A 13,420-nucleotide genomic window follows, 5' to 3' on the forward strand; every position below is an offset into this window, starting at 1 on the left:
CTCCCCTGGCGCAACTTGAGGCCATTTCCTCTCGTCCTATCGTTTGTTACTCAGAAGAAGAGACCGACCCCCACCTCGCTACAACCTCCTTTCAGGTAGTTGTAGAGAGCGATAAGGTCTCCCCTCAGCTTCCATTTCTCCAGGCCAAACAACCCCAGCTCCCTCAGCCGCTCATCACAAGATTCTTGCTCTAGACCTTTCACCAGCTTTGTTGCTCTTTCCTAACTAAGAGGCAAGTTAAGTGCAACAAAAACTAACCCTTGCAAAAATCTATGCATACCTGTAGCACTTATTTGTGTTTTTCTACTTGATATGTAGTTTGTAGTATGTTTTTGAAATGTGTCAAACATTCCATGTTCAATACTTCAGATGTGCTGCAAGGTCAAGGCAACGTATTTGGGAAAAAATCTTAATTTTGGAGGCCTGCAGGCTTCTGCTTGTACTTCGTCTCTTAATAACGCTCTCACCTTTTCAGAAGTAATTGCCTGTGGTCATGAGGCACGTATCTGTGCTTTTATGGCTCCATTATTAAGACAGTGTTGCGGGGAGTTACCTGGTGGCCCAAAAATTCGGGGAAGTTTGGGGGGCTCGCAGGTCCTACAGATTGGAGAGCCAAGGCTCTATTCTGCCACCTTTTGTCATCCCTTTGGTTTAGGGGGGAGATTGGGGTGGGTTTGCTATTCAGCACATCTTCTAGCTGCTCTGTATGAAGACTGTGTCTGGCTCAGGAGTAGCCACCATTGCACAAAGCAGGGAATAACATACAGCCCCACTATTCTCCATCTCTGCTTACCTTCTGGGAGTTAAGCTAAAGAGAATTCACAAAGCAGGTGTTTCATACCTCTTGAGGAGCAGCTCTGTTGTCTTTAAGTTAGTGGTAGAGGTGAAACGTGATTCTGAACGCAAAATCACCTATCGGAGTCTGTTCCAACACCCAGCAGGATTGGCTTATTAGTAGTTAATGGCTTTTCATTTCTCTTGGTGCACATTCTGATGATGACTTTGATCTCAAGCTGACTGACTTACGAAATGGCTTTGCTGATCCCCTTTCAATAGGGGATTAACCTACCAACATGTTGCCTGCAGTGGTAAGCTGCTGCTCCAGCTTCTCTTCCTGCTGTAATTAATTTTGCTTCTCTTTTTTATTGTGTGTTTCAGATGTAGATCAGGGCCTCATGGATCGTCTCAAAGACATCAACAGCACACTAGTGAGTCAACTCAACAGGCTGAGGAGCATCCAGGGCACGGTGCGGGAGACAGAGAACCTGGCAGAACAAGCCCGGGTGCGGGTGGAGGACACCGAGGACCTTATCAGCTTAGCTTCTGATATGCTCGAGAAGGCAAAGATGGCAGCTGACAATGTGGTGAGTGTGCTGCCGAGATCCCACATGGTTAGGAGAGGAGAGGGCCTTTCCTTTCTGTGCCCTCTGGTGTGTTTCTCTGCTTGTTCTCTCTCTCATATCGCAAATTTGCTGTGCAAATATCTTCTCCTCTACCCAAGATTGTGGGAAATAAATAAAGGAAGATCACCAGTGTCTGTCGTAGATCGTGTCTTAGCCCCTGCTCGAAGAAACCAACGTAAGAACCCATAAACAAATATCGGCACCTTTGTTTTTTAAGGGATAACCAGTGGTGGAAACTGCATGGGCTTAAGAAAAAAAAATACAGAGAAGTCAGAAGTAGGTTAGACATATCTAAGCACTTAGATCATGACAATAAATATTTAAAGCAGAGGTGAATAAAAGATGAAAAAAGAGCTTTAAGATTTTTTTTTTCTTTTTTTTTCCAGTCCATTACACCTCCAGAGTCAAGCGGGGACCCTAACAACATGACTCTATTAGCAGAAGAGGCCCGTAAGCTGGCTGAAAGGTAGGCTGTGGAAAGGCTCCTCACAGCCAGCATTAGGGCCCTGCTCTTTCCTACACGGGGGAAGCAAAATTTAATTTGCGTGATATGAAACACACGCCCTTTGCTGAGTAAGAGACTGGCACTGTGGGTGCATGCCTGTGTATCATTGAGGGCAAACTCTGGACATGTGCGTGAGGGACGTGTACAACCATAGTGGTGCCTTTCAGCTGATCTCGTGGGCACTGCTGAAGTGATGCCTTGGTTGCAGAGATGGTCTCAAACAGCATCTTCCACTGCAAATGTTTCAGCATCCTCTATATGCAAATCTGGGTGAAGGAGGGAGAAGTAAGAGACAATAAAATCTGGAATTGAGAATAGAAACCGCTGGCTGACAATTCTAATGGCATTACTTTTCTTCTGTAATCTTGTCCAGACACAAAAAAGAAGCTGATGAGATTGTTCGCATAGCCAAAGCAGCAAATGATACTTCCACAGAAGCCTATCAGCTGCTGCTGAAAACCCTGGCTGGAGAAAACCAAACTGCAAAGGACATTGATGAGCTCAACCAGAAGTGAGTCAGTAACAGAAAATTATTTTTATTTCCTGGCTTTAGAGCAGTGCTTAAAACTAAGATGCCTTCTGTAACGTTGTATGCTTTGGGTTTTATGAGAGTTGTCTTTCAATTTCTTAGCCTCTCTACTCTCTTAGTAAGTTCAGTTCCACAAAAAAAACTGTAGTGTAACTGGATCCTTGGGGTTTTTTTAGGTATAATCAAGCAAGGAATATTTCTCGAGACTTAGAGAAACAGGCCAACAAGGTGCTTGCAGAGGCAGAGGAAGCTGGAAACAAAGCCCTGCAGATCTACGCCAATCTCACCAGTCTACCTACTGTGGATTCCACGGGGCTAGAGGTACATGCGGGAAGCATCACGTGCAGTGTTTTCTAAAGATCAATGAGGCCAAGCTTTATAGCAGTGTGCTAGGTTGCTGACGTGCCTTGCATGTGCTCTGCTAATGTTTCTTTGCATAAGAACAGTCTGTGGAATTTTTGTCCATCTAGGCGTAATCCAGACTTGTGCATTTCAGCTTTTATGCAGGGGACTTGCATGCAGGAAACTACATACGTAAACCCCGGTCTCTGAAGGACAAAAAACTGAGTGAAATGTTGTTTGCCAAACATCTTGGCTTGAACAGAGAAGTGCAAAAATTTCAGTTCCCTCTCAAGTCTGCAGAACTACTCCCTCTCCTGTGCTTACTGTAGTGCAGTAGATTTTCTTGCATGTGAAACTGTTTGCAACCTCTGTCCTTCATTGCACTGACCCTCATGGTTTTCAGAGCTTTGAAGGCAAAGTTACAACTGTAGTTGTAAGAGATGGGAACCCATCATAGCTTAGAATCATAGAATCGTTTAGGTTGGAAAAGACCTTTAAGATCATCAAGTCCCATATTACTTATTTTTCTCTCTCATTTTGCTACCATCCTAGAAACTATACCGTGTTCTGCCACCTGTTCAGAAATTCTTTAACATTCAGGAATCTGCATTTGTTTCTGATTTCCACCTGCAGAATGAAGCAAATAAGATCAAAAAGGAAGCAGAGGAGTTAGATCAGCTAATTGCCAGGAAGCTGAAAGATTATGAGGACTTGAGAGAAGACATGAAAGGAAAGGAGCTAGAAGTAAAGAACCTCTTGGAGAAAGGGAAGACGGAGCAGCAGGTCAGTTCTGTTTTGTGCAGGCTTTTGTTCCCTGGGAAAAACAAAGAAAAGCAAGTAACTGGCCAGATGTGAAAGATTTGGTCTTATTCAGTCTTACCTTCGCACTGCTTGTTACTTATAGGAATACTGAAGAATGGTCCCGGAAAGGAGATGCAAAAAGCTGTTAAAAGCAAGTGCATTGAGGCTATATGGGAAAATAGGGGATGTTTGCCAGGTGTGGTGTCATCTTTGTATTCAGAACAGTATTCCAAAAGTACCTTAATTCACCTGGTTTCAGGGAAAGCATTGCCACTCAGGGATGAATGTTGTTCTGTATGGTGTTGGTGTTTCAGGCTCAGCGATGCTTTTTGATACACCTAGGTGGCTGTCCTTCAAAAGGTAAGAATATGTTGATAAATATCATGTCTCCTTAGACTGCAGACCAGCTCTTGGCTCGAGCAGATGCAGCGAAAGCCCTGGCTGAAGAAGCTGCTCGGAAGGGCAACGGCACGCTACAGGAGGCTAATACCATTCTCAGCAACCTGAAAGGTAAAGAGAAAGCACTTGCAGAGAATCCTTCAATTCCTGTGTGGCAAGTCACTTGGCTAAATGGTCTGTGCTGTTGTTAGCACCTAGGTGTTGGGTGTGTTCTTTTGGCTTTTTTTTTTTTCTTTAAAGAAAGAAGTAGAAATGTTTTCAGTGACTAGAAATCGCCTTTTTGTTTAAGTTCCTTATTTAGTGTCAGAAGAGGTGTAATTGGGAGAGCTGCAAGCATACACCCCCCACCCCCAGTTTCCTCTTCATCCCTCTAATGTCAAGGTGGCAAAGCCTTGGTAGCTTGGTCAAAGAAGCATCCCAAGGCTCTTCTGGAGCAAGTGATAAGAACCTGTTTTGCCCTTTCTTAGATTTTGATAAGCGAGTGAATGATAACAAGACAGCAGCTGAGGAGGCACTGAAAAAGATTCCTGCCATTACCCAGACCATTGCTGAAGCCAACAATAAGACGCGCCAGGCAGAGCTGGCACTTGGCAATGCTGCTGCTGATGCCCGCGAAGCCAAGACTAAAGCAGATGATGCTGAGAAAATTGCCAGTTCTGTTCAGAAGGTGAGTCCTCTGTGGTTCTGGAGCCACCCCCTGTGATATTGGTGTGTGACTGTATAACCTCCTCTGTTCCAGTATTTCCTGGTGGGCCCCACGTGATTTCTGCTGTATTCCGCACTAGGGAATGCAAAATGCGGCATGATAGGAAATGGGTGCATTTTGACGAAAAGGATTGAAGGAAGTTCTGCACCTTCACCACCTTTTTCCATCCTCTTCCCCTTGTTGGCTGCAGAGTGCTGCTGCTACCAAAGCTGAAGCTGACAAGACTTTTGCTGATGTGACGGGGCTGGCCAGAGAAGTGGATGACATGATGAAGCAACTACAGGATGCAGAAAAAGAGCTGAAGCGGAAGCAGGATGATGCTGAGCAGGATATGATGATGGCAGGCATGGTAAGTAATGCTGGCAAGTGGCAGCAGTGGCAAGAAGGTGCCTTCTCCCTGCCGTCCTGGCAATGCAGGGTTTTCTTGCCCTGTCCTCTTGCAAAGATAACACTGGGTCCAGCAAGTATTCAATCTCTTCCAAGTTTTAAGCGGGATTGAAAACATGAGATGAGCAAAGAAGCTCCTCTGGTGGCGTTAGCATGGATTCCCTGCTGGAATTTGGGAGCCAGTTTTCTTAATGCAACACTTTCCTTTTATTTTAACTGAAACGTGACTGTAGGCCTGTTGAGTCTGTTCTGACTTTTCCTGTGAAGTCCTTCTCGGTTATCAGGGATCCCCATGCTGAAATAATCAGAAAACTGATTATTTGAAGTTTGTCCTTCTTTGCCAGCGCTGTGATAAAGATCTCAGCCCAGGGGTGTTATCCTGGAGAGAGGAGCCAGGGATGTGTGAGACTAACTGCTTGGGCAGACCTGTGAAAAGGAGAGGCAATGGTTTTGTAATCCCTACAGCCTTTTTGTGCTCTTATTTTTTTTTATACCCTGCAGGCCTCACAGGCTGCCCAGGAGGCAGAAGACAATGCAAGAAAAGCAAAGAACTCTGTGAACAGCTTGCTTGCTGTCATTAATGACTTGCTGGATCAGTTAGGTAAGACTGTCCTTAATGTGCCTTACACCTTTGAGTGTTTTCCTGCTGCCTGACATTGCAGTGCTGGCAGCTGGCACAGTGTACTGGCTTCCATGCCAGTGCTGTGCCGCGAATTAAACTGGTCCATTCACTTCTAGAAATGGGGTTTGCGTGTTTCCAGCAAGGGTTTTGTTTGGTTTTTCCCCCCCGGGGTGGTCTCAAAGCTTGTTGTGCAATGTTTGGTACTGCTTTTCTGGGAGTTGAGGACCGTTGTTGAGGCAGTGAAGGTGTAATGTGTTTGGTTGGTCCTGTTTTAAACGCTGTTTCTAATGCAGAGATGGCCCAGTGGAGATCTCGGTCCGGGTACGGGCTCAGCTGTGTAAGCACCCAAAACCAGTGCGTCAAAGGTTTGTTTTTTTTTTTTTTTTTAATGGACTTCACTGTTTGCTTCTGGCTTTTCAGGACAACTGGAGACAGTGGACTTGAACAAACTGAATGAGATCGAGGGTACCCTGAACAGTGCCAAAGACCAGATGAAAGATAGCGACCTGGACCAGAAAGTGTCTTTCCTTGAGAAAGAGGCCAGGAAGCAAGACGATGCGATACAGGCCTACAACAGGGACATTGAAGAGATCCTGAAGGACATTAGCAACCTGGAAGACATCAAGAAGACCTTGCCGTCTGGCTGTTTTAACACCCCGTCCATTGAGAAACCCTAAGGGTGCGCTGGGGGTGGGAGGTATTCCCCTGGTGAGCAGTGGAGCGGTGGTTTGGCTATGGAGTGCCTTAACACACATTACCTTCTTCAAATCCCCAACTCTTTGCTGCTCGCAGCCACTGTTTTCTTTTCAAATCAGGATAAGTTGAAAGTTTTTTTTTTTTAAGAGAAGCAAATTAAATATCCGTCTTTGGGCATCAAAGGGGTTTTTTTATATAAATTGTCTTCCTGAGCACTCCGCCTTTGCCCCTTTCTCAGACAGTTTCCCTTTGATTAGCGCAAGGATGAGAGATGCTCGGGACTCGTTTTACTGTGGTTCAGAAATAACCATGTGAGCTGTATACAGCAAGGCAAAACTAACCCTACTTTCTTTCCTCTCTTCTCCCCTTGACTGTAAAATCCTCAGTCCCAGAGCTCTCTGTCCCTATGAAGGAAGGGGATGGCTACCAAAGTATTACTGTAATGGCCAGTATAGCTGCACTCATTCAGATCCCTCTTCCCAACTTCTAACCCTGTGAATTTTTTTTTTTATTGTTAACTAGTGGCCAATCGACAGCGTTGGTAGCCTTTGACAAAATAGCCGAAGCCTCTTTCTGAAATGCTTTCTGTGATGATGCATCACTCTGAGAAAATGCAGGCTCTGAGAGGAGCTCTTTGGGAAGACGGGATATTGGTGGAGTGGTAGGTCTTTACTGGCGGAGTGGTAGGCCTTGCCAGCCCGCTCCTGGTCTGTGGAGAAGTTTTGGGTCCAGTCTGTAAGCAGCTACCTGCTGGGTAGTCCAGGCTGGGGAGTGTGGAAGCCATGAGCTGCGTTCCCATCTGTAGGTGTTGCTATCGAATTGCCAGAGGATCTTTTTTTAGGCTACGAATGTCTGATTGACAGATTAGTTTGTTCAAGCAGGAAAAGTCTTGCTGAAGAGGAGAGCTGCTTGCAGAGAGCTCTGACAGCTGCATTGGCCTTCATGCTGAATGTCTTTGGGTGGGGAAGGAAGGGGGCATTCAAGTGGAAATGAAAAGGTCTTTCTCCCCATCTTCTTCCTGGAGGAGGACAGTGGCATTTTTATATCTCCTGGCATTGCTCTCACCTTTTGCCTGCTTTTAACCTGGCAGAAAGAGCTGGAGTTTACTGGTGTCCTTTTTTTTTTTTTTGCCCACCGATCTCCCGGTCACTGTAAAGCCGCCACAGCACAGGGACTTCAGGCCGGGCTCGGGTGGCAATTTTGCATTTCACACCGCTGCTGCCATGTCCCTGGCAGGCTCCCTCCCCAGGTAATGCCTCCCAGCTGCATACTGGTGCTGGGTGGGAGTGGCGGGGAGCCCCTCGCTCCTCCTCCAGCCCTCCTCTGAAACGAGAGCATCCTCTGCAGCTTCCTCCTTGCCTCCAGCCTGGCATCACCCCCGCCCCCTCCTTGAGATCAGTATATATCTATCCTTAAACACTATGCAACTTTGTACGTTTGCGTAGCGGGGAAGAAATTATTATCTGACACACACTGGTGCTATTAATTATTTCAAATTTATATTTTTTGTGTGAATGTGATTTTTTTTTCCGTTTTTTTTATCATGATTATAGTGTGAGGAAGTCTCTTGTGTGTGCGTATGTGTGTGTAAATATACTCAGCCGTATTTCCAGAGTGGCACAGCCTGGCCTCCTCTATGTGCTTTCTGTTACAGCCATCGAGGCACATGCACCGTATGTCGCTTCTCTCCGTATTATTCCCTTACAGCTTGGTATTTCTGCTAGCTGGGCTCCCCTTTCTTCCCTCTCCCGTACCCTCAGCACCCCTTGGGGCATCAGCAATAACCACTTTGCCTGTTGGGTGGATGCTTTCTAGCCCTCCCTCCACAGCCAGCCCTGATGTGCGGTGTTCACAGCACCCCATTTTGTGCCCCTTGTCCCTGGGGATGTTGTGCCGGGAGGAGAGCAGGGGCTGTGGCTTTGCAGCTGGGCTGTGAGGAGCTGTAGCGCTGTTGGGAGACTGGACCCAGTGTTGAGGTGGTCAGAGAGCTGGTTTTGGGGACATCTTGATACCACTGTGTGAGGCGGGAGGCTTGGTGCACCCTCGGGAACAGCGCTGCTGGGCGGGGGGTGTTCCCAGCAAACCCTGCATCCCTCTTGTACCCCTTCTCTTAGAGATTCTTACCATTTACCAGCTTGGGATTTCCCCCTGCCTGCAAACATACCTAATACCTGGAGGAGAGCTTACCTGTGCTCGCCCACGCGCGTGGGACGTTGAGGTCAGTGTCTTGGACGGCTGCTCTGGTCAGATGGCTGGCTGTACCGCATCACCTCTCTGCCAAGGCTGTGAGAAGAGCAGATGCGAAGATGCGCGCATGCCCTGGCTGACCTCAGGCCTAAGGTTTCCTGCTTTCTTCTCCCCCCCCCCCCCCCCCCCCCCCCCTAAGCTGTTTTTAACAGAATTTTATTTTTAAATAAAAAATCTTTATAAGCAATCTCTTAATCACTACTGCATTACAGCCATTATTCATTGTATAAGTCCAGTTATTTCTTTACGTAATGTGATGGTGCAACAGCTGCTGGTGGAGTGCTGGATGTCACGGGCAGTGCGTGACAGTCCCTTCATCACCTTATTCCCGACTGTGGCCCCCTCAGTACGTGCCTTCACTCCAGCTTTTTGCCTTAATCTGTGGTCTTGCTGTCTGGGGCGGTGAACAAAATGCAACACTTGCAGTTTTTATGTATAAAACAGTATTTCTTATTTATAATAAAGTCTGAATATTTGTAACCCCCTTATACCTTGGCATTCTTTTGAGTATTGCTTTGGGGGGAGAGGGGGGGAAGGTGTTGATGGGGATGTGTCTCAGCTGTAAGATTCACCTCTTGCTTAATTAATCAGATGAGCTGGATTGGGGTGGGAGAAAGGGAAAAGTAATTTGAAAATTGATGTGGTAGGCTGCAGAGGGCCATAGTGATTATGATTTCTCCCCATGTCCACTGCTCTATTGCCATAGCTACAATGAATTTTATGCTGCTGGTTTTCCAGGCCTTAAAAAATAAGATTATGTTGTTGGTGCTGATGCTATTGGAGCTGATGCTGTTGGAGCTGCACTGTCCTGGAAAGCCCTGGGGGATTGGGGGGGTGTTCCTTTACAATGTAAGGGTAAAGTCCTTTCTGCTTTCAGATGAACACACGAAAAAGGATGGGGCTCCTGAGAAGAAAAATAAAAATCCTAAATAAAGAGACTGAAACTTCTCTACCGGGAACTGCAATAAATCTGGGTACTCTGTGTTGTTCCGTGAGTCCTGTCTGCCAGAACCCAGGATAAATTTTATTCCCGAATTTTGCAAGTTTTTAGTGTCAGGACAGATGACTGTGCTAACAGGCTGGGCAGTTCTGCCATCACACCCATCTTACAGCTGCAGACTGGATTTCTTTATTTTTCTCGGCAGAGGAAAATGCATGTGTCATTAACTTGCATCAGAGCTAATCCCTTCTCAACTGGTAAGTTCTTTTCATTATTTTTTTTTTTTATTTCAGTTTGTCTAGCTCCAGCTTTTTTGTTCTTCAGCTATAATTGCCACTATTGCATTTGTTTTCTAAAATGCCCTTTTTTTTTGGCCAACACTGCTGTTGAGCAAATCCTGGCTGGTAAAATCTGATGTTTCAGCTGGACTGTAGGTAGCAGTTGGGGAGCAAAGAATCAAGCGGTGGGACAGTGCTGACCTTGCATGGGCTGTAGCTTGACATGGAGCCTCTTACCGTTTTGGGGCTAAAATCTTCAGCTTAGGAAGCAAGTCTGTGCTCTTTATTTCATCTGCAGGTCACACAGCATCAGTGCTTGTTCTGTAAAGCCTGGGTGAAATCCCAAATTAAGGTGAAGCTCTTGGCTTCTGTAGATTTATGCCGAGTCTCTGAAACACTTGTATCCCACCAGTCTAGAACACCCAAAATCTCTAGGAGTTTTTGAGGGCAATACGTGCTACTCTCTGCCACAGGGAGGAGCAGACCCCAAGGGGCACCAGAAGTGCTGCTTCCAGATCACTAAAGAACTGTTTTATTAATGTTTTGGGGTCCAGCTAGAGAACATCTGAGGAGGGTGTTTCTGCTCAGCATGGGCTGAGCTTGACCTCAGGGTGGAAGAGGAGGGACCTTGCTGAGGAGTGACTTGAGTTTCTGCTCTGATTTCCAGTGGATTTTCTCCCTGTCCAAGTTCAAGCTCCATCATCTCAGGTGCTCTCTGGAGAAGCGAGAGACTGGCAGTGGGTGAGCAGGTGGCAATGGGAAGGACTTGGCCAGAGCGGCACTGGTTATCAGCTGGGGGCTTTGCAGCTGGGTAAAAATCGTTGGGGTGCTTCTCCCAGCAGAGTGGGGGAGAGATGCTTGAGGAGCGGGGCTTGGGGCTTCATGGGCTGCTCTGGGGACGGTGAACTTCAGAGGACCTGACCTCGTGGGGCTGCTGAGCCAGGTTCCCTCGCACTTCTGGGGAGGATGAGCGATTGTCAGGAGTTAATAAGTCCTGGGAGTAACTGCCTGGAGGAGGCAGCTCTAGTGCGTCCTCGTGAATCTGAGGAAGGAGAAGGGGACGTACAGCTGTCGCACCAAGCTGGCGGTGTCCTGTGCTCCCCAGCTACAGCCGTGATGTCTTGGACCACGTTCTGGTTGGTTAGTCTTTCTAGTTAGCTGCTGGGCTGTATCTTCAGCGTGTCCCCATCTGAGAAACATCAGCAATGCCATGTAAAAAAACAAAACAAAACAAAAAAACACCACTGAGGTCCCCAGTGAAGCCCAGCAGCCACCACTGCGGGGTGTGGAGGCAGAGAGGGGAACATGGTGGGATGGCACTGCCTTCTTCCCTCATCTCCACTTGTCTGTCTGTCTGTCTCACCCCCTCACTGGTACGGGCAGGGCACAGGCGAGGCAAGGCCAGACATGACGGCACTTCCTTGCTGTGCCACTGCTGCCCGGCCCTGCCCTGCTTGCTCACCACTGCCGCCGCTGTGACCGGGGCAGGGCAGCACTCCCCTGTGACCCCCGGTGTCCCACTGCCTGCCTGCTCCCCTGCCTGCCTCTGCCCATCCTGGCAGAGCCTCTGCCCGAATGATCTCCTCTGCTCTGGGTGGCCCTGGTTGACAGGAGGAGACTTGCCACCCCTGAGCAAGGGCTGCCCCCAGGTGTCTAACTGCACCTCTAGACCCACCAAAAACAGCTGTAAAACCAAAACGCGCCAGAAGGCCATGTCTCCTGAAGGAAGCCCATGTGTTCCTGAGCAAGGAGATTTGATTCTTTAAATAAATAAAGAAATAAAAAAATAAGAGATAATGTCACCATGCTTTAAATCCTAGGTTATAAATCAGATTCTCTATCCAGGAATAGCGCTGTATCAGGGCACCACCTCCATGCCAGCATGGGGAAGGTGGCTTGGTGTGCGGGCCCTAAGCCTGCTCTGAGAAGCCCAGGGCACCCATCTGGCAACAGAGAGACCAAAGTCCAGGCTTTATTGCTACGCCGTGCGTTTGGCGATACTGGCGCGGCAGGATCCCTGATTTTCCATGCCGAGGAAGTCCCAGGTGGCAGGATAAAGGTCTGCTGCCAGACTGGAGGAGAAATTCCTCAGGCTCAAAGAGGCTGGTGCTGAGCGGGTGCATATGTGAGGCGGCAGGAAGGGCAGTAGGCAAGCAAAGAGAAAACATCTTGTGATAAGCCACTTCTCAACAAACCCTGAAGGAAAAGTGAGGCTGCGTGCAGAAGCAGCCCAGGACCGGAGCTGCAGGAGGACATCGCAGCTCAGAAGGTCCCTTATGGAGGGAGGCGTGGGGGTGCCAGGGATGAGCTGGGCTGCAAGGATGTATGCAACATCCTGGTGTCGTTTATCTGTCACGAGCCACCAAAATGGATTTTCTCCCTTGGTTACATCAATAAAGCTATTACTTTGGGGCTTTTGCACATCCACCTCTTGCCATCGGCAACCATCAGCAAAATTCAGATCACTGTGTGGATCCAGACTGTCTTTGGAGTGGTTAATTCTGCCATGGCCATGTCCTCAAGGACTGATAAACTTGCCATCCGCCGCAGTGGTCTCCCTGCTGTAGCAGCTTTCTTAGCCCTATTATGAAGAATGAGCAGAGGACACCTTCAGAATGACAATTCTTATGTTGCAGATTAAAAGACACAGGTTCTCCAGTGAAGAAATGCTGATTTGTTGCAATGTCTGATGCGTGCCACTGTTCTTCATGCCTCCCATCGCTTACACTTCTGCTCACTCTGAAAAGTAACATTTCTGTTAACCATGTTTGTATCAGACCTACGGTGCTGCCGTAGCAATGGGTCGGTAACGGGCAACACTTGCTCTGTGGAGGGAGGTGGGCATCAGTTTGGTCCAGATTTTGTGTGCTTACAAAATCAAGGCCCCAGAAAATATATTTTTGGACAGCCTCATGCGCACGTTCATGTGGTTTTCAGAGATGATCTCGAAGGATGGTGGAGGATGACGAGGTAAGAGTTACCTAAGTAAATATGCAGAAATGACTGGAGAGAGAGCTGTGTCAGTGCCTTGTTTGCAGAAGTGAAGTAAGACGTGGGGTGATAACGGTGAGCTAGAAGGGATACCACACAGGAGCCGGATAAGGGAAAAGCTTCATGATGATGAGAGGTGGTGAGAAATCAGGCAAGGATTTGGGCTGGGCAAGGTCCAAGGGAACCGCTGTACTGACAGTGCTGCTGGAGGAGATGAGTTTCCCAAGCAGAGGGGTGTCAGCGGGTAGGAAGGATGCAGAAGAGGTGTTTGGGGCAAGTGATGTACTTTAGAGCAGAAGAGATTAAGTGTGTTTCGTTAGAAGAATAAGTAGACTCTAAGAACTGCCAAATTGGTGGGAACGCCATAAGTGGTTTTGTCTTGCTTCTTAAAAAATAATAGTTAAAAAAAAAAAAAAAATCAAATAAGGTAACCTTGGGTGCCAAAACACAACATGCCACCAGCGCGTTCATGAAGCTGGGTTCCTTGTTGTGAACTATATTAAGATCCAGCGTGTGAAATTAAAAGGAAACAGACTGTTTATAACAGATAGTTGACTCAATCAGCGGAGGCAGG

General features: G+C 47.5%; 1 protein-coding gene across 1 annotated transcript in view; it reads left to right on the forward strand.

Moving 5' to 3' along the window:
• Nucleotides 1-9,125, forward strand: part of LAMC1 (laminin subunit gamma 1) — a 69,459-nt gene extending 60,334 nt beyond the window's left edge. The window contains exons 19-28 of the mRNA XM_087731195.1: nucleotides 1,159-1,364; nucleotides 1,790-1,869; nucleotides 2,282-2,419; nucleotides 2,614-2,758; nucleotides 3,413-3,562; nucleotides 3,976-4,090; nucleotides 4,447-4,646; nucleotides 4,876-5,034; nucleotides 5,574-5,673; nucleotides 6,115-9,125. Of these exons, the coding sequence (XP_087587321.1) occupies nucleotides 1,159-1,364; nucleotides 1,790-1,869; nucleotides 2,282-2,419; nucleotides 2,614-2,758; nucleotides 3,413-3,562; nucleotides 3,976-4,090; nucleotides 4,447-4,646; nucleotides 4,876-5,034; nucleotides 5,574-5,673; nucleotides 6,115-6,371 (1,550 nt within the window). The 3' untranslated portion in view covers nucleotides 6,372-9,125. The remainder of the gene's footprint in view (nucleotides 1-1,158; nucleotides 1,365-1,789; nucleotides 1,870-2,281; nucleotides 2,420-2,613; nucleotides 2,759-3,412; nucleotides 3,563-3,975; nucleotides 4,091-4,446; nucleotides 4,647-4,875; nucleotides 5,035-5,573; nucleotides 5,674-6,114) is intronic.
• Nucleotides 9,126-13,420: the final 4,295 nt, after the last annotated feature.

The sequence above is a fragment of the Nipponia nippon genome, unplaced genomic scaffold, assembly GCF_047370975.1.
Source record: "Nipponia nippon isolate SJK-2023a ecotype South Korea unplaced genomic scaffold, ASM4737097v1 scaffold_5, whole genome shotgun sequence".
NCBI classification, from domain to species: domain Eukaryota; kingdom Metazoa; phylum Chordata; class Aves; order Pelecaniformes; family Threskiornithidae; genus Nipponia; species Nipponia nippon.